At 44.5% G+C, this 20,420-nt stretch overlaps 1 protein-coding gene across 1 annotated transcript in view; it reads right to left on the bottom strand.

Annotated features, from left to right (window-relative positions):
- pfkmb (phosphofructokinase, muscle b) overlaps positions 1-20,420 on the bottom strand; it is a 41,271-nt gene that overhangs the window by 15,515 nt on the left and 5,336 nt on the right. Inside the window, exons 2-10 of the mRNA XM_035386918.1 lie at positions 18,793-18,866; positions 17,975-18,052; positions 7,444-7,633; positions 4,679-4,844; positions 3,215-3,259; positions 2,897-3,005; positions 2,714-2,809; positions 2,313-2,405; positions 1,803-1,928 (exon numbers count right to left, since the gene is read on the bottom strand). Coding sequence (XP_035242809.1) covers positions 1,803-1,928; positions 2,313-2,405; positions 2,714-2,809; positions 2,897-3,005; positions 3,215-3,259; positions 4,679-4,844; positions 7,444-7,633; positions 17,975-18,052; positions 18,793-18,866 — 977 coding nt within the window. The remainder of the gene's footprint in view (positions 1-1,802; positions 1,929-2,312; positions 2,406-2,713; positions 2,810-2,896; positions 3,006-3,214; positions 3,260-4,678; positions 4,845-7,443; positions 7,634-17,974; positions 18,053-18,792; positions 18,867-20,420) is intronic.

The raw sequence follows: 20,420 nt of genomic DNA, 5'->3' as shown, positions 1-20,420 counted from the left end.
GTGTACCTGAACATTGTATTGCCATGGGTGTCAACAGATTAAAAAAAAAAATTATATTTACAAAGATCATCATAATGTTTTAGACAAAGACAAAAAAAAAAAAATGGTTTTGTACTCCACAATTTTAGATTTGTAATCAAACAATTGACATGTGGTTAAAGAGCAAATTCTCAGCTTTTATTAAAGGGTATTTTTGAACACTTTGGTTTCACCATGTAGAAATTACAGCACTTTTTATACGTAGCCCCTGCCTCCCCCATTTCAGGGCAACATAATACCTATTTCGGACAAATGGCTTCACAGGTGTTTCTGATTAGTCATGCGTGTTCAGTTGCTTCCTTAGCACAGGTATAAGACAGCTTTCTGTATCTAGTCTTCATTGTAGGCATTTCTCAATATGAGGACCAGAGTTGTACTAATGAAAGTCAAGGCTGAGCCATTATGAGGCTAAGAAATACGAAATAAACAGTCAGAGACATCAAACTTTAGGCTTACCAAAATCAATTGTCTAGAACATTATTATGAAGAATGAGAGCACTGGTGAGCTCAGTAATCGCAAAGGGCCTGGTAGGCCAAGGAAGACCTCTACAGTTGATGATCGAATAATTCTCACCACAATGAAGAAACACCCCCAAACACCTGTCTGACAAACACTCTTCAGGAGGCATGCATAGACATGTCAGTGACTACTGTCAGCAGAATACTTTCCAAAAAAACTACTGATGCTACACAGCAAGATGAAAACCACTAGTTCGTTGCAAAAACCAGGTGGCCAGAGTGCGGTTTGCTAAAAACTACCCAAAAGAGCCTGCAAAGTTCTGAAAAAATGACTTGTGGACAGATGAGAACAAGATTCACCAAGTATCAAGATGATGGCAAGCTCAAAGTGCGGAGGCCAAAAGGAACAGCCCAAGATCCAAAGCATGCCCCCTCACCTGTCCCCCTCAAACTCATTTGAAGGCACTTCATCCTACAGCAAGACAATGATCCCAAACATACTACTAAAACAAAATAGGAGTTTTTAAAAGCCAAAAACTAGAAATTTCTTGACTGACCTAGTCATTCACCTCATTTGAATCCAATTGCACATGTGTTTCATTTTCTGCAGAGAAAACTTAAAGCAACTAGCCCCTGGAACCAGGAGCTGAAGATGGCTGCAGTACAGGCCTGGCAGAGCATCACCAGAGAAGATACTCAGCATGTGATGTCTATGGCTCACAGACTAAGTAATCATTGCATGCAAAGGATATGCAACAAAGTACTACATGTACAAAGTACATGACTGCTTTCATTTACATAACATTAATATGTCCCAAACATTATGGTGTCCTGAAATGCAGGTGCTATGTATAAAACGTGCCGTAATTTCTACAGGGTGAAACCCTTTAATAAAGGCTGAAAATTGCTTCATGACTAATCTACAATTGTGGAGTACAGAGCCAAATCAAGAAAAATATGTCTTCGTCCCAAACATGGAGCCCAATAAATATATATACACAGTAGTGTGTGTGTGTGTCTGTATGTGTGTGTCTGTGTGTGCGTGCATGAGTGCGTGTAGTGGGTGTATCTGTGTGTGTGTCTGTGTGTGTGTGTGTGTGTGTGCGTGTGTGCGCGCGCGCGTGTACGTGTGTGTGTATAGTGTGCACATATGAGTGTGTGTGTGCGCGTGCGTGTGTGTGTGCGTGTGTGTGTGTGCGTGCGTGTGTGTGTGAGTGTGTATGTGTGTGTGTGTGTGTGCGCGTGCGTGTGCGTGTGTGTGTATGTGTGTGCGTGTGTGTGTGTGTAAAGCAGGGATATCTCACCACTTGCACACACTCCATCAGTGGCAGTCTGACCGCCATGTTCCCTGACAGACTGACAACGCAGGCGGGGGTCTCTGGGGTGGCCTCCAACAGAGCCATCACAGCCTCTACTCCCATCCTACTGGCCTGAGACACAGCGAAAATGAGAGAGAGATAAGAGAAGGGGAGAGAGAGAGGGAAGAAGAAAGAGAATGCTGAAGAATTATTGTTGTGCACCTTGTTTTCTATATCTTTTTTTATACCATTAAATGGAATATAAAGAAAGCAGAAAATATTCCCCAGATTAATGAAACTGTACTCATCAACCCAACCCAGTCTGAAGCACAACAAATGCAAATGCTCAGGGAGAGGAAAAGCCTGGGCATCAACTGGGCAGCTTTCCACGCAGTGACCTGCCAGAGCCTAAGAGAAAAGACTGGATGATCACAGATCACTCCCAATACTGTGACTGCAGCTACCCAACATTAAAAGGTAGTGACTGAAGCAAGGATTCAGGATGGTCAACAGTACCAGGATTCTGTCGAAGGCAGAGGGAGTGCCCCCTCTCTGGACGTGACCGAGGATGGTGGCTCGAGTGTCATAGCCAAGCCTCTTGGATACAAGCTACAGATGTAGAGGGAGAGAGAGAGAGCAAAATCGAATCTTCCTCCATATTTGGTATTCCTCCTAATAGCCATTGTTACTTATAATGCTATTCTTCTTATTTTTTTATCTGTACTACTTACTACTACCCAGCTACTTTCTTTTCTTTATATGACTTTTTATGTCAAATACGCTTAGGCAATGTATAAAATGTTTTACCGTATTGTGTTTTTTACACTTGAAATAGAGAGAAAGAGGCAGAGATGGACAGAATGAGAGTGAGAAGGAAAGAGAGACAGACGGAAAGCAAGCCGAGGTCAGACAATTACATCCTTGACCAGGTCGGAGGTGATCGGCTTGCCGTTCCTGTCCATGGCCCCCTCTGCTACTATGATGACGTTTAGACGAGAGCCCCGCCCCCGGGTCTAAAAGAGAGGGGAAAGATAGCAAGCCCTTCAGCATCAGGCGAAGAGCACTGCAGGAAGGAGCTCTTGATGGTGCGTAGGGAGTACCTCCATCAGTCTCCTACACAGGTGTTCTTCCCAGGCTTCCTCAGGAGGCATCTCTGGAATAAAGACCCAGTCAGCACCACAGGACAGCGCAGTCACCAGGGCCAGGTACCTGCAGCACACGCACAACCACTGTTACTATAACTGTCACTGTTTTTTATTTTTTACTGTAAAAACACACACACACACACACAGTTTAAAAAGGGATACACATCCAAACCCAGTTACAACAGAAATGAGCAGAATGTCACTGCCACACACTCTGTCAGTGTTGTGACCTCAGCGCGGCAGATTTTGGTTCAGCAGTGAAGGTTTGCTCACCCGCAGTGCCGGCCCATCACTTCCAGGATAAATGTCCGCTGGTGACTGAAAACAGAAGGGTCAGGTCAGGTACTCACTCCAAAATACACACGCGCACAGACACACGCACTTGAGTGCCGTTCACTGCGCTCGCAATAGAGCATGTTTCACTCAGTCACTGCCCAGCTGCCGCTGTGGCCTGCAGACGCATTAAGACTGTACCTGGACTAACTATCACCACTTTGCAGGGCACTCCCAATCTAGAATCGCTCTTGTCATGTGAATCTTTCTAACTTGTTCCTGTAGCACATTCATGTTACACTTGTCCCTCCTTCCAGCACTTATATTGCACTTGCATCGTTATCTTGATGTTGTAGCTCTCTGTCATGCCTCCTAGTTTGACTTACCATAACTTTCTAACATAGCCTATCCTTACTATATGAACTGGACTTAATGTGTTCATGGCTATGAATTACTGTTACATACATTAATGAGTATTGTACCTTACCAGACCTGAGTTTTGTAGTTGTTCCAGTGACCTTCAGTATGCACTTATCGTACTTCACTTGGGATAAAAGTGTCTGCCAAATAAATATAGCGTACTGTACTGCTGAGAGAAAAACATACTTCTGTGCAGTATGTTCTGTTAATTTTGGTTAACTTTGTGGACAATCTGTTGACATGATTTTGTGTATGTATATCACAACTGCTTAGTTATTTATGTACAGTATGGATTTCTTTATTTTATAACTTGATTTGTAAATTTGGAAATGACAAGCATGTATAATAAGCTGCTATGGGCCTGATGTTATAAAAGACACATTATATATAATTATATATTAATGTATGATAAAGTATTAATTCCATTACATTACAGGCATTTAGCAGACGCTCTTATCCAGAGCGACTTACACAACTTTTACATAGCATTTTTACATTGTATCCATTTATACAGCTGGATGTATACTGAAGCAATGCAGGTTAAGTACCTTGCTCAAGGGTACAACGGCAGTGTCCTTACCCGAGAATCGAACCTGCGACCTTTCAGTTACAAGTCTAGTTCCTTACCCACTGAGCTACACTCCGTCATTCATTCACATACAAACTCACACACAGCATTTTGTGCAGTCCATTGTATTCTGCCGAGTAAATAAATGTATCTGCACTTTGTTCTTGTTTAGTACACAATTCAGATACAGCAAAATCATTGTTACTGTACTGGACGCCTCTCAGCAGAGAAGAGGTACTAACCCATTACATCATTTGTATGCTCAGCAGTCACCCTTACTAATTATGTGTTTCAATTTCATTTCAGACATTTGAGACAGTTTCACTGCAAACTTTCACACCCAGCATTGGAGTCGATTACATCTGAATTCATTATTGCCACTTTTCAAATGATAAAAGGAATGTTGATACTGAAACTGACATGACTGAACTAGAATGGACCCCCAACCAAGGGATGCTGAGTGGCGATTCGGATACCTCTGCGCTGTCGTGGTGATGGCGTCCACCACCTCCATGATGCGGTGCAGGGCCGAGTCAGTGCCGATGGTCATGTCAGTGCCGCAGAAGTCATTGTCGATGGATCCCACCATGCCCACTATGTTCAGGTGAGAGGAGCCCTTGGCTTCTTCAACAGTGATCTTACCTGGAAGCAGGCAGGTGACAAGAAAACAACGAAGTTCAGAACTGTGGGACAGCAGACTGTGAGAACTAATCAATCAATGAATCAATCAGTCAATCAATCAGTCTTAATTTCTGTTTCTAGTGATTTTTAAAAATCACAAATCCCTACCAGCAACATAGCAGCAGCAGAGAAGAGGATTAAGGCTAACTCTACTGCTACAGGGAGCTGTGCAGGGCTAACTCTACTGCTACAGGGAGCTAAGGCAAGGCTAACTCGACTGCTACAGGGAGCTGTGGCAAGGCTAACTCTACTGCTACAGGGAGAGAAGGTAAGGCTAACTCGACTGCTACAGGGAGTTAAGGCAAGGCTGACTCTACTGCTACAGGGAGCTAAGGCAAGGCTAACTCTACTGCTACAGGGAGTGAAGGCAAGGCTAACTCGACTGCTACAGGGAGCTAAGGCAAGGCTGACTCTACTGCTACAGGGAACTGTGGCAAGGCTAACTCTACTGCTACAGGGAGCTAAGGCAAGGCTGACTCTACTGCTTCAGGGAGCGAAGGCAAGGCTAACTCGACTGCTACAGGGAGCTGTGGCAAGGCTGACTCTACTGCTACAGGAAGCTGTGGCAAGGCTAACTCTACTGCTACAGGAAGCTGTGGCAAGGCTGACTCTACTGCTACAGGAAGCTGTGGCAAGGCTAACTCTACTGCTACAGGAAGCTGTGGCAAGGCTGACTCTACTGCTACAGGAAGCTGTGGCAAGGCTAACTCTACTGCTACAGGGAGCTAAGGCAAGGCTGACTCTACTGCTACAGGGAGCTGTGGCAAGGCTAACTCTACTGCTACAGGGAGCTAAGGCAAGGCTGACTCTACTGCTACAGGGAGCTAAGGCAAGGCTGACTCTACTGCTACAGGAAGCTGTGGCAAGGCTAACTCTACTGCTACAGGGAGCTAAGGCAAGGCTGACTCTACTGCTACAGGGAGCTAAGGCAAGGCTGACTCTACTGCTACAGGAAGCTGTGGCAAGGCTAACTCTACTGCTACAGGGAGCTAAGGCAAGGCTAACTCTACTGCTATAGAGAGCTGTGCAAGGCCAACTCTACTGCTACAAGCAATTTCCCAGCTGCTGATTAACCTACTGCAGGCTCAGCCTCTATTGCCTTCCCGAATTCTGCTACCCCATCCAACGATTAGAAAGCCAAATGTGAGCCAGGACTAATCGCCCAATCAGTGCCTGACCTCACAAATGCTCTTCTGGTTGAATGGAAGGAAATACCTGCAGTAAAGTATAAAGCATCTAGTATAAAGCCTTCCCAGAAGGTTGTTATTGCAGCAAAAGTTGGACCAACTCCATATTAATGGCCATAATTTTGGATGAGATGTTGGATGTCAGGTGTGTGCATACTTTTGGCTATGTAGTGTATCACCACAATCTTAGCTTCTTTTCACTGGCCCAATGTAAAATTCCCGATTGATTTTATGGTCTGAATAATACCTTGTAACACTTGGCCTGGCATGGTCTGGCTCCCAGCTATACTGACCCTTTAGTTCCTTATGAGAGCCTCACACAGGTCCCTCCTGACACTCCCACTCAAACCAGCCTAGTTAAATCTTTTAAATCTCTTCTTAAGACCCACGTTTACAGACTTGCTTTTGTGTAATTTATTTCCTTGCTTTTGTTTTAGTGCATTGTTAAAATTTATTCGCCATTTGATTAATTCTTTTTATTTATTATGTTCTCTTTATGTCCTTTTTATCTTTTAATAATCTAATTCCTAACTGATTTTATTTGCATCCCTTGAGTTTAAATCTACTGTCTCTGTGTACTCCATCCATCCTTTCATGTTTGTAAACTGAACTGTGTAAACTGTGTTATTAAATGAAAGCTATATAAATAATATTAATTATTACATTTTTCAGAATGCCAAGAGCCATTTTGTCCCTCTGGAGACACAGGGAAAAACCAAGGCATGGAGGCAAATGGTGAATTTAACAGTCCACTATGTAATACCCATCAGTGTGACAAGCTCAGTACAGACAATATTTTGATTTGGACTCTAATGGTAGAGTACTTCACTTTACACAGCATTGGGTGAGGGGTCTGGCTTGTGTTGGCCTGAGTCTGCTGGTTTACACAGGACAGAGGCTCGATCTTGGCCTAAATTGGACTATGACTGACAAATGGGAGTGTATGATGTTTTATACTAATATGGGAGTCCATTGCCTTTTGGTGTTATGCTGGACTGGGAAAGTATGCCAGCTGCACTGAGAGCATGTCTCATTCTGCATTGGGCTGGGTATTTGTTCTATTTTAGACTGGACTGGCACGTCGGGCACACAGCTCAGAGATACTGGCCTCGCTGTGCTGAAAATACCATGGGCTATTTATGATGTCACAGTCCTCTCAGAAGGCGGGTTCATAGGGTGAGGTCTGTTCATTGCTTTCACGTGGCAGCACTTCCTGTATTTGCTGCCATGTGATTACCTATAGTTGCTGTATGCCATCTAATCATTTGACTTGTACTTGTGAGGACTCCAGGTTCGCCATGCTAAGCATAAGGATTCTGTATTTAAAATGATTGAGAACTCATATGGATTTACCCTCCTACTGGTACACTCACCCGCTTTGACCAGGATGGCCAGCAGCTCACTCCACTCCGTACGGAACTGGTTGGCACCGGTCAAGCTGCCGTCGCCTCCGATGACACACAGGTTAGTGATGCCGAGCTTGACCAGGTTAAAGGCTGCTTTGGTGCGCCCCTCCTTTGTGCGGAAGTCCTGGCATCGGGCGCTGCCAATGACGGTGCCACCCTAGCACACACACACATACATACACACATACACACTTCACATTAGACAGTTGTAATATGCATATGCTTTGGACAATTCACAGTACATGTCTTTAGCAAGACTCACTTGAACTTGAACTTGAATTTGAATTTGAAAAACAACCTTTCAGATAATAAGTGCTTCAGTAGAACATTCCCATTTCGCATGAAGCGAATACTCTACACTAAGATACACTAAGAAGGAATACTGATAGCAGTGTTCAGACTTATTTTATGTTGTTTGAAATCTCACAAATTGTCAATGATATTCAAGTCTGGGGACAGTGAAGGCTATTCAAAAACCTTAATCTTTCATTCCTTTAACTGCTTCACGCAGATAAGAAATCTGGCCATTTCTGGGGTGTTCTATTTAAGGCTGTATAACTGCAGATGTGAGCATCACAGAGAGTTGGAAAATGACTTAAATAAAGCAAGACACCTGTACCATCTACAATACTAAGCCATTCATAATTTAGGTAGACAAATAAATATAAAAAATATTTAAAAAAATGAAGCTGTTTTCCTTTAGTTTGAAATTAAATACAGAGAGATCACATACATAATGTAGGTAAAACTATACATGCCCTAGATTATAAACTTTGACCACAAGTGTTAAAAAGAATTCTGAGGGTGATATGCAGAACTACTAAAGATCTATGAAGCAAATAGTAAGTAGTGTACCCTGGTGCTCCTCAGTGTCTCTAAAGCTATCCAAAATGTCTAAATTATACATTGCTGTAAACCTAATCATTTATTTCATGAAAAATCTACCGTTTTGACTCATAAAACTCATTTTTTTCAAATTGGAATTACCATTCGATCTTTTAATCAGTATAGGGTCTAAGATATTTAGGGGTCCAAAGACCTATTCAAAACCTCTCCAAAAATGAATAAAATTCTTGTCCATAATTTGTCCATTATAAAGCATATACATTTGCCCCTTATGAACGTTTAAGATGATAACATTGAAGAATAATGAAAAAACATTGTGACACACTGTGGTACACATACCTACAGTAAACACGTAATCATTCACTCTTGTATTTTTTATTTTTTAGACTACTCCACAATGTGTAATCTTTTGTTGCATCGGGATGGGACAACATTTTACAAATGTTATTAATTATGATCGCTACAAGGGAAATTTTACTTTCATCTACCACATATCAGCACACAGTAAAATTTAATCAGTATTTTGTGACAAGTATAGCCCACGGAGATACTAATACCCCACATTATGTACAATAAGTTTAGAGTAATAAAATGATATTCCATTAACAAAATTTTTTTTTGGCAACTTCACCATAAAAACCAAACACCAAACATAACAATGACTGAGCCACCATGGTATAATTACACTAGAATTCCTCTTTTTTATTTCACTATTTGGTGAGCAGTGTTTTTCACCACCGTATTGGCATACCTTCAGGCTATTGTTAGCTTATGTTGTTCCATCCATTCATTACCTATACCCGCTCATTCCTGGGCAGAGTCACAGGGATGGAGCCTATCGGGGATGCATGGGGATGGAGCGTGCATTGGGTGAGAGGCAGGAATACACCCTGGACAGGTCACCAATCCATCGCAGTGCACACACACCATTCACTCACAAACTTGTACATGTGGGCAATTTAAAGTTTCCAATTAGCCTACCTGCATGTGGGAGGACATGACTGTGGGAGGACACAGCTGTCTGTGAGGGAGGGGAAGTGTGAAGACCAGACGCGACCAAACAGGGGATCTATAAGTTACCAAAGGGGCACTCCAGTAACCACTGAGTCTCGTGAGAGACGAAATGAGAAGGGGGTGCTATACTCCTAAGGGACGTATCCCAAAAAATGAATAAACCCCTAAACGGGTAACTGAGGAAGAAGGAGTATATAAAGAAAATAAAGGAACAGGGAAAAGAAAAGAAGAAAAAACGACTTCGACCCGAAGCAGAGAAAAAGAAAATGTCTTTTCAAAAAAACAAACAAAAGACGATCTGAGGCCCACTAAAACCAGGGGGGAAACTAGTTAGTAAGGGGCAGAAAGGTTTGTGCCCCAACGGTGACACAATAACCCCTTAAAACCGCCAGCCTCAGAATCTGGACCTATACCGTCCTAATACCTTTTTCTCAAAAGAAAAAACAAACAAACTGAAGTCAGAACTCTTTTTAAATTTCTTTGTTCTTATATTCCTTACACCTTGCTCAGAAATACGACAGGGAACTGGCTAGAGCAAAACACGTTACACTCAAGCACCGTTCCACTGCCTACTGACGCTTTAAATACCCAGCCACAGGTGTGGCTGGTAATCAGCGGAAGATGTGAGCAACCCACAGGTGAAACCGATCAGAGGTAACCCTGCAGGAATGCATGGAATGTTCAAGCAGGAACAATCCTCCCACAGGAACCAAAAATAACGATTAGCCGAGTGGCTAATCTGCAAGCTCGAACTAATCGTCCCCACACCCCAAAATAACGATTAGCCGAGTGGCTAATCGGAATGCTAACCACTGAGCCGGTGCAGGCACAGAAAAATGATCTACCTGCACAGAAACCGTGACAGTACCCCCCCTCTAAGGACCGGCCCCAGACGGGCCCTCGGACCCACGAGAGCGGAAATCCCGGATCAGTTCAGGATCCAATATGTCCCTAGAGGGAACCCAACAACGCTCCTCCGGACCATAACCCTCCCAGTCAATGAGAAATTGTACCCTACGGCCCACACGCCTCTCGGCCAGAATGCGACGCACCGTATAAACTGGTTCCCCATCCACGAGTCTAGGCGGAGGTGGGGGTTTGTCCACAGGGGCTAACGCGCTTACTAGAACTGGCTTAAGACGAGAGACATGAAAGGTAGGATGAATTCTCATGGACCGGGGCAGCTGTAGGCGAACCGTGACTGGGTTAATTCTCCGAAGGATCTTAAATGGGCCAATGAAACGAGGAGCGAGTTTACGAGACTCCACTCGTAGAGGGAGGTCACGAGTAGAAAGCCAGACACGCTGACCCACCCGATAGGAGGGCGCGGGTCTGCGGTGTCTGTCGGCAAGCCTCTTTTGACTGGCTGACGAGCGTAGCAGTGATGTACGAACTCTCCTCCAGGTGGACCGACACCGCTTGACAAATGTCTCTGCGGAGGGCACCTCGATGTTCTTCTCCAATTCTGGGAAGAGTGGAGGTTGATAACCACATTGAGCCTCAAATGGTGAGGTCCCCGTCGACGCGTTACGTAGCGTATTGTGCGCGTACTCTGCCCACACGAGTTGACGGCTCCAGGAGGTGGGATTGGAAGAGACCAGACAACGGAGAGTGTTTTCCAACGTCTGATTTGTGCGTTCCGTCTGTCCATTGGTCTCTGGGTGAAACCCTGATGAGAGACTGACAGACGCCCCCAGAAGCGAACAGAATGCTCGCCAAAAACGCGCGGTAAACTGCGGGCCCCGATCCGATACTACGTCTTGAGGTAACCCGTGTATTCAGAAGACGTGGTTAATAACTAACCGGGCGGTCTCCAAAGCCGACGGAAGTTTAGGCAACGCTATAAAATGAGCCGCCTTCGAGAATCTATCCACGACGACTAAGATGGCCGTGTTGCCATCAGAGGGTGGCAGCCCAGTGATAAAGTCCAGCGCTATGTGACTCCAAGGGCGACTAGGAACGGGCAAGGGACGTAAAAGACCCGACGGTGGAATGCGAGAACCCTTGTTCCGAGCGCAAACCGAGCAGGCCGAAACATACTCCCGCACATCCCTCTCCATGCCAGGCCACCAAAATCGCCGGGATAAAAAATCCTTAAATCTGTGGACACCCGGATGACAAGTCAGATGCGTGGAATGTCCCCAACGCAACACCTGGGCGCGTACCCTAGCAGGGACAAAGAGACAGTTAGGCGGACCTCCACCCGGATCCGGCTCAGACCTTTGAGCCTTCCGGACCACTGACTCAATCCTCCACATAGCAGGAGCTACAATCAAAGTGGGGGGAACAATGGGCTCTGGGGAGCGGTTGTCGTCTGATTGGTCATAGATTCTAGACAGGGCGTCAGGTTTGATATTTTTTGAACCCGGACGATAAGTAAGGATAAAATTAAATCGGGCAAAAAACAAAGACCAGCGACCCTGCCGCGAATTCCGTCTCTTAGCGCTCTGAATAAACTCCAGGTTTTTATGATCTGTCCAGACCGTGAAAGGATGTTCCGCCCCCTCCAGCCAATGCCGCCACTCCTCCAGAGCCAGCTTGACTGCCAAAAGTTCACGATCCCCGACGTCATAATTCCTCTCCGCTGGGGAAAGGGACCGCGAGAAATATGCACACGGGTGCACCTTGTTATCTACAGGGGACCGTTGAGATAAAATGGCTCCCGCGCCAAGCTCAGAGGCATCCACCTCCACCACAAATGGAAGTGCTGGGTTAGGCGTGATGAGAATGGGCTCAGAACAGAACATAGACTTTAAAACCCGGAAAGCCGCGTCGGCTTTGGGTGTCCAAGCAAAATGAACACTGGCCTCCTTTTTGGTCAGCACAGTGATCGGTGCGGCTACTGCACTAAAATTGCGAATGAAACGCCTGTAAAAGTTGGCGAATCCCAAAAACCGCTGCACCTGTTTAACTGATGTGGGTGGGGGCCAATTCTTAACTGCGGAGACTTTATCAGGGTCCATTTTAATAGTTCCCTCAGAAATGATAAACCCCAAAAAAGAGACAGATTTAGCATGGAATAGGCATTTCTCGGCCTTCACGAACAGTTTAGCCTCCAAAAGGCATTTCAAAACCTGCCTGACATGACTGACATGCTCAGCAGGAGTGTTGGAAAAGATTAAAATGTCATCTAAATAGACGAACACAAATCTCTCCAACATCTCCCTAAGAACGTCATTGACTAAGGCCTGAAATACCGCCGGGGCGTTCGTGAGACCGAATGGCATGACTAAATATTCGAAATGCCCGTTATGAGTGTTAAATGCCGTTTTCCACTCGTCTCCTTCTCTTATTCGCACTAAATTATAGGCATTCCGCAGGTCAAGTTTGGTGAATATAGTCGCCCCCTGGAGACGTTCAAAAGCCGAATTCATAAGGGGTAAGGGGTAGCGGTTCTTGACCGTGATATTATTAAGACCTCTGTAATCTATACAGGGTCGCAGACTCCCGTCCTTTTTCTTAACAAAGAAAAACCCTGCCCCCGCCGGCGAAGTGGAGGGTCGAATAAAACCATTGGCCAGGGACTCTTGAATATATTCCCTCATAGCCTCGCTCTCGGGAATAGATAAAGAATACAAGGAACCCCTTGGTGGGACCGAACCAGGAAATAATTCGATAGCGCAATCATACGTTCTGTGCGGAGGTAAAGTAGTGGCCTCTTGCTTACTAAATACCTGCGCAAGATCTGCATAATCGTTGGGGACATTGACTGGTAATGGAATAGTGACCGTACCCACTGTAACCAGATCCTCCATGCTGGTGGAATAAGGGTATTCCATTTCATCTGCCGTATCTTGTTCGCTATGGCTTTTAAAAGAACACCCCTCACCCGAGAATTCCTCTGTGGCATAATCGCAAGGAGAGAATGAGTCAAAACATGGATCCCAGACTAGGCTCTCCTCCCTACCTGAAGGGGGCGATGCCGCAAACTGACTGATGGGAGTAACGGTCTCCTCATCACAGTACTCAAAACTGGGCTGGGAACTAGAACCAACCCCAGGAGCCTGCGTAGTCTCCTGCTGACAGTGAGACACGCATTCCAAACCCCACTGAAGGATGGCCTCCCCAGTCCCGCCCCAGTTGATGTAAGGTTTATGCCTAACCAACCAGGAATGCCCCAACACAAGGGGAAAGGTCGGCGATTCCACCAAAAAAAATCTGATACGCTCCACATGTTCACCAAAAGGAACGCGCATCTGAATAAAAGCGGTGGTTCTTTCCACTAGGCCTGTGCCTAAGGGACGGCCATCAAGCGCAGTAATCACCCGAGGCTGTGGCAAGAGACGCACAGGTAATCCGCGTTTCTTTGCCCATTTAATGTCAATAAAACAATCCACTGCGCCTGAATCTAAAAATGCATTAGTGTCAATGATCTGTTTATTCCAGGAGAGTTGGACGGGGATACATGTGCGAAAGGCTGATAACTCACGTCTCGCCAGTGGCTTACGCTTCACTGACGAGACTGATCTTTTTCTGCTAGCACTGGACAACTCTTTATGCGGTGCCCTATCTGTTTGCAATAGTGGCACCTCTTGGTTCTTGATCGGAAATCCGAATCCCTGCGAACGTCCACACTGTCCACCTGCATAGGTTCTGACCTAATTCCAGTGTCTTGGGAACGAGTGGAGAAGATGGGCGTACCCAAGAGAGGTGCGACATAAGGAGTTGTTCGACCTCTCCTTTCTTCCTTCTCTCTCTCTCGTTCCCTAACCCGGTGATCAATGCGGATAGCTCTTGCTACCAATGCCTCGAAAGTAGCGGGTGGCTCATTCGCAGCCAGTGCATCCCTGACCGGATCTGACAGGGCGTTGGTAAAGAGTGTCATAAGCGGTAGTTCAGGCCAGCCTGATTCGCCAGCTAACGATCGGAAGGCTATGGAAAATTCTGCAACACTATTCCTTCCCTGCCGAAGACGGGTTAACCTAGTGGCTGCCTCGCTGCCCGTAACATCATGGTCAAACACCCTTTCCATCTCCTCAATGAGGCGGTCTGAACTTGTCATTATGGGTGAGTTTGAACGAAAAAGTGGGTCAGCCCAGGCCAGGGCTTGACCCTTAAGGAGACTAACAATAAACGCCACCCTTGATTCGTCTGTAGCATATCGTGAAGGATGAGCTCTAAACTGTATAAAACATTGTGTTATGAACCCCCGGCATTTGCCGGATTCACCTTCGAACGGAGCAGGGAGCTGAAGTTTAGGTTCCTGATTATTTGTGAGTGCCGGTGTGTATGTCTGGGAAAGAAAGGATTGTGCTTGTATACTGAGAGCGCGAGCATCGAGTCTCCGAAGAAACTCAGTTTGGAAACGCCTTGTCTCCTCGCGTTCAAGACGCCGCTCTTCCTCTACCCGGACCCGGTGTTCCTCGAAACCTCGCCTAAACTCCTCGGAAGCCACCTGCTGGCGACCCATAATCTCTAGCAGGCCGGTCAGTGTAGCTTCCTGGCGGCGTGACGCCTCCTCTTGTAGGGCTAAACGCTCGCACAGCTCTGCCTGTTGTGCAGTGGTGTTTACTTGTTGACTGTGCAACATGTGTAGACCCTCTGTATGGGCCGTCAGGGCGGCTTGTTGAGCCGTAACTGCCTGATCCAGGCCGATGGTCGCTGGTACTTCCATTTGGCTTGAGTGTTCTGTGAGGGAGGGGAAGTGTGAAGACCAGACGCGACCAAACAGGGGATCTATAAGTTACCAAAGGGGCACTCCAGTAACCACTGAGTCTCGTGAGAGACGAAATGAGAAGGGGGTGCTATACTCCTAAGGGACGTATCCCAAAAAATGAATAAACCCCTAAACGGGTAACTGAGGAAGAAGGAGTATATAAAGAAAATAAAGGAACAGGGAAAAGAAAAGAAGAAAAAACGACTTCGACCCGAAGCAGAGAAAAAGAAAATGTCTTTTCAAAAAAACAAACAAAAGACGATCTGAGGCCCACTAAAACCAGGGGGGAAACTAGTTAGTAAGGGGCAGAAAGGTTTGTGCCCCAACGGTGACACAATAACCCCTTAAAACCGCCAGCCTCAGAATCTGGACCTATACCGTCCTAATACCTTTTTCTCAAAAGAAAAAACAAACAAACTGAAGTCAGAACTCTTTTTAAATTTCTTTGTTCTTATATTCCTTACACCTTGCTCAGAAATACGACAGGGAACTGGCTAGAGCAAAACACGTTACACTCAAGCACCGTTCCACTGCCTACTGACGCTTTAAATACCCAGCCACAGGTGTGGCTGGTAATCAGCGGAAGATGTGAGCAACCCACAGGTGAAACCGATCAGAGGTAACCCTGCAGGAATGCATGGAATGTTCAAGCAGGAACAATCCTCCCACAGGAACCAAAAATAACGATTAGCCGAGTGGCTAATCTGCAAGCTCGAACTAATCGTCCCCACACCCCAAAATAACGATTAGCCGAGTGGCTAATCGGAATGCTAACCACTGAGCCGGTGCAGGCACAGAAAAATGATCTACCTGCACAGAAACCGTGACACTGTCATGTATTGCCTACTAATAAAGCTAGAACACAGAGCTTGTTGTTTCCACTCATAGTTTGGTTGCAGGAGCACTGAATGTCTGAGCTGGACAGTCTCAGGACGCCGGTGTCCTGGCCACTAGGGGGCTAGCATGAAGGGGTTTTATGTAGCTCCTGCTTGATTTTGAGGTACGTTCTGGTCTTGTTGAAATATCCAACCTCTTTCAGCTTCAGTTTCTTCACAGACTCTGGGACATTAGCTTCTAGGATTTGTTGATATTTAATTGAATCCATTCTTCCTTCTACCTATACACAATCTTTCCTATGCCACAGGCTGTTACACAATCAGATGGCACAATAAATCCATCCTCATGCTTAACGGTTGGCAAGGTGCTCTTTTCTTCAATGTATCTTTGGTGGTTATAGCCAGAGAGTTAAATTTGTGTTTCACCAATCCACTTTACAGTGTTCCAAATAGTCTCTGGCTTATCTGTCTTGCACTCATCAAATATTGACTTTTGTGATGAGCTTGTAGGAAAGATTTCCTTCTGACAACGTGCAGATCATTTTTGTGCAGCCTAAGCAACACTGCACATCGGACTGGTGTACCACTACTCCGAGGTCACTAAACCTTTCTAAAGTCTTCCCCATAAGAAATGCAAAACTGAGACTCACACAGGGTACATGGACTACAGTCTGCCCCAGTGGACAGGCCCTGGCAGCCTGTATTTGATTTGTGTCAATGAGTGAGTGAATGTGTGAAAAAGTGTGTCTGAGACAAGAACGATGAAAGAGAAAGAGGAGGAAAGAAATAAAATGTCATGCTTGATGAACTCTCCTGTCAATCTCTGGTATTTTCATTTGGCTCCTGAGTATCTGATCCCATCATCTGAGCTGCTCACCCACCCTTCTCTCAGTCTTGTCCCAAATGCCAGGCTAGGTTGGGTTACTGTGTCCCCACAAAGGTTAAACAGGCTCATTTGGCAAAAATAAAACAATATTTACAGTGTTTCTCATTTTATTTCTTCCAAATATTAATTTGTCTCTGCCCTGTTAAAATTTTTCATTGCTGGTGGTAAATAACTCCCTCACAACTAAATCAGTGGTGCTCATAAAGATATTCATTCCAGTGACTTAAGGGATCTTGTTGGTCTTTAAAAACACATTCCATCTAAACGCTCATCTTTTAATGATGGCTCGTTCATTGACAAGAACATCTTACAAACGTGCATCCATTTATACTGCTGTGTGTGTGTGATTTCACCAGGTGGTTAATATAGGCTACGTTCATGTTATTCAGGTAACCAGGTGGAGGTTTGGGCTCAAGACATTGTTGTCCCGGCAACAAGTCTGGCTAAATTGTGAACTTGCTCCTGGGTTTATCCCAAAACGTTTCGAAACGAATCTGGTTAACTCAGTTAGCTATATACGTGAAGCAGGACCCCGATCTGACTGCTAGCAAAAAATGCTACCATCTTGCATTCTCAAAATGAAAACATTATTGAAATGTAGAGTAATGTCATAATGACTGTAGTCTATGTTCATCGATTGCAGGGCGACTGAAAGTTACAAGAAAAAGACCTTAAAGATCCTACATTGAGCAGACTCTCAGGTTGTGAAATGTGCCATGTTGTGAACGACAGAGTATTACTGAAGAGGAAACAGTCTGTAGGCACACAAGTAGCTTCTGCTGACCCAGCTTGACTTAAACTTCTAGCACTGTTAATGAACAAATGCACCTGGCAGTACACTGAAAAACACATTAACATGTTGGTTTTATTGTACATGAAAGCGTACTTCTATTTTGTTTTCTTTATGCTGCTTCCATAGAAATTTGTTCCCCACAGATTTTAGATGGCCCCAACAAGCAGTTATAGAGGGAGAGGTACATTACAGTTGTTAATAATAGAACGCATGATCTCGCAAACCGACGCGATGTCTGCCTCATAACCTTTTGCCAAGCAGTTCTACGACTAACCCCAGGCAACCCTCGATAAACAAAATCTGAGAAATCTAATTAATGGGGCCCTTGGCTTGCTCATGGGGCCCCGAGGGCTAGACTTGAATTGGATCTGAGACACTGATCCTCTGCGGAAAAAAATTCTACGCAAACAAACATTTAACTGAATTGATTTGAATTTAATTGGTGTTAATTAATTAACTGGACTCACCAGCTGCAGCATCATGGACACGCTCTCCCAGGTGGCAGGTCGAATGTTGTCCCCGCCATCCACCAGACCCTGGTAGCCCTGAGGAGATTGACACAATGGCCATCTCAGACTGGCAAAGGTAACGTTCACCAAGGAAAAAACGGCCGTTCCACGCACTACGTTTCAAACATCTCACCACATCCGCCCTAAAACCCTCTCAATGCCATACAAATACAAGGCTTTCAAAGCAAATTTTATTTGAGTAGAATAGCAGCACATTTTATGTGTTAACTAAATGGATGTCCATACAGTCTAATACAATTCTCAGACATTTACTTTCTGCAATAAAAAACTGTGACACATGTTGTGATATACCGAGATTATATTTTATAATGTCACCTTTGTTCAAATACCTGTGGTTTAGCTTACGCTAAAACATAAAACAAAATCCTGTGATTCTTGATCTCATCGGTCTATGAGTCTACCACCTTGGATTGAGTGTTAGGTTTTGAATCACATACCCTTTCTCCAAAACACCTGCGCCATTTTTAGCTTTACATGCCACATATATGCTGATTACACCTTTCACTTCACAGTATATATTTCTCGTGTACCCTCCGAAGAGGCTTTGCCTGTGGGTGTTTAAAAGGGACGCATAAAGGCTCTGTAAGGTCACAGCTGCCAAACCCTACCCCTCAGACTCATGGCCTTACAGGTTAATACTGATGAGTCGGGAGATGATTCTGGATGAGCTCTCTAAGAAAAAAACCAGTGGGTTGATGAATCATGGCCCTCCCCCTCCAGCTCAGAGCCACTGTTGCAGATAACAGAGAACTGACCTCATGGATGAAGTAGACTTTGGCTCCGGTGTAGAGGCCGACTCTGACAGTTGCCCTCACGGCAGCGTTCATACCTGAAACCCAACACAGGTTTCAGGGACCAGCTACATGTTGTGCTTCACTCCATCCATCCATCCATCCATCCATCCATCCATTATCTATACCCGCTTCATCTGAGCGGGGTCGCTGGAGCCTATCCCAGCACGCATTGGGCGGGAGGCAGGAAACAGCTGCATCAATATTTATTATTTCTTATTTGATAGAATAATAAATCATCCCTAGAAACTATTTTTCCAGGCACACTCTACCTCTGAGCTCATTGGACCTCATTCACGAAACGTGTGTGATGACATCCGACTGCTAATTGTGCTCACAAACCTTTCCATGAACATTTTGGCGTTCGTAATTTTTATCTGAATTTGTTCTTCGGTACAATAGAAATCTACATCGTAAAGGCATATATGCTGAAGAGGTTTCTATTTAGAATGTTTAATTATTTATGTATTTTAAGTAGTTACAGACCTTATATTAACAACAAAATGTTTATCAATACAATTATATTTATATAACCATGTAATTATAATACAAAATAAGCTATTGTACATGGTACATTTGCGTAATACTTTCATCATCAATGTAAGTGCCACCAGCAGCAGTTTACCACTGTTGCCAGGCAACGAGGCTTGGAGGAGAGTGCGCTCGATTTGGTTATTGGTTATTATGTGAGTAGCTTATTAGCTCGCCAACAGAACACAGACTTGTGACTACCAGTAAAAATGGAAAACAATGCAGGCCTAAAATTCTTGTTTATAGTTATGTTTTTGTTTATTTGGGGTCTCAACCCATGAGCTGAAAATTGACAGGTGGAAAAATTCCCTTTGATCTGATTATTGGTCTTGACCTGTTTCTTATCACAAACTAGCTCACTCAATACTATCAGATATGACCAGTTCTCCTCAATTAGGCTATTAAGCGAGTAATAAAAATTTTTTTTTTAATTTGCATTGCAAAATTGTGTATTTTGTCGATAGCCTACTTATCCATTTGTCCTGAATGCTAACGCATGAGTGGTGTATATTTTTTTGTTATGGGTACCTAGGGATTAAAAGACATTTAATGTTAGTACTTCAACATTACATTTAAATTGAATTTAACATTTAATTTCTTTAAAATTATGATCAGGAAGACACTGTGTGTTTACATGGCAATGGATTATTCATAGATCTGAACAATCCTGCCAATTGATTATTCACATTGCTGGCAGGCTTGGTAATTAATGAAAATTTATTAATTAATTTGAGACCAATGATCAGTTTTTCAGCTCAACGATCGCCTCTGGTCACTATCACAATGCTGAGAACAGTGAAGGACACTTGAGCCTGTGTGTCTCACATGTAGGCATGCTGCAGATGCACAGAATATGATTATTAATAAACTGACAAAATGATAGGCACCATATTTTGGCACGCACACCTAATTTCTCTTCCTGCATGAGAACAGATTGCTTTGTCCCTAGATGTGAACCGTACCACGGTTTAATTGGAATTGTTCTCAGATCTCCTTGTCCAGGTAAACTCTGGTACGTTTCCTTGGTCTCCACCCGGGGTCAGAAAAAGCCTTCACTCTAC

This window comes from Anguilla anguilla, chromosome 13 (genome assembly GCF_013347855.1).
Source record: "Anguilla anguilla isolate fAngAng1 chromosome 13, fAngAng1.pri, whole genome shotgun sequence".
Lineage (NCBI taxonomy): Eukaryota > Metazoa > Chordata > Actinopteri > Anguilliformes > Anguillidae > Anguilla > Anguilla anguilla.
The sequence above is the reverse complement of the archived record's forward strand: the minus strand, read 5'-3'. Positions and strand labels throughout refer to the sequence as shown.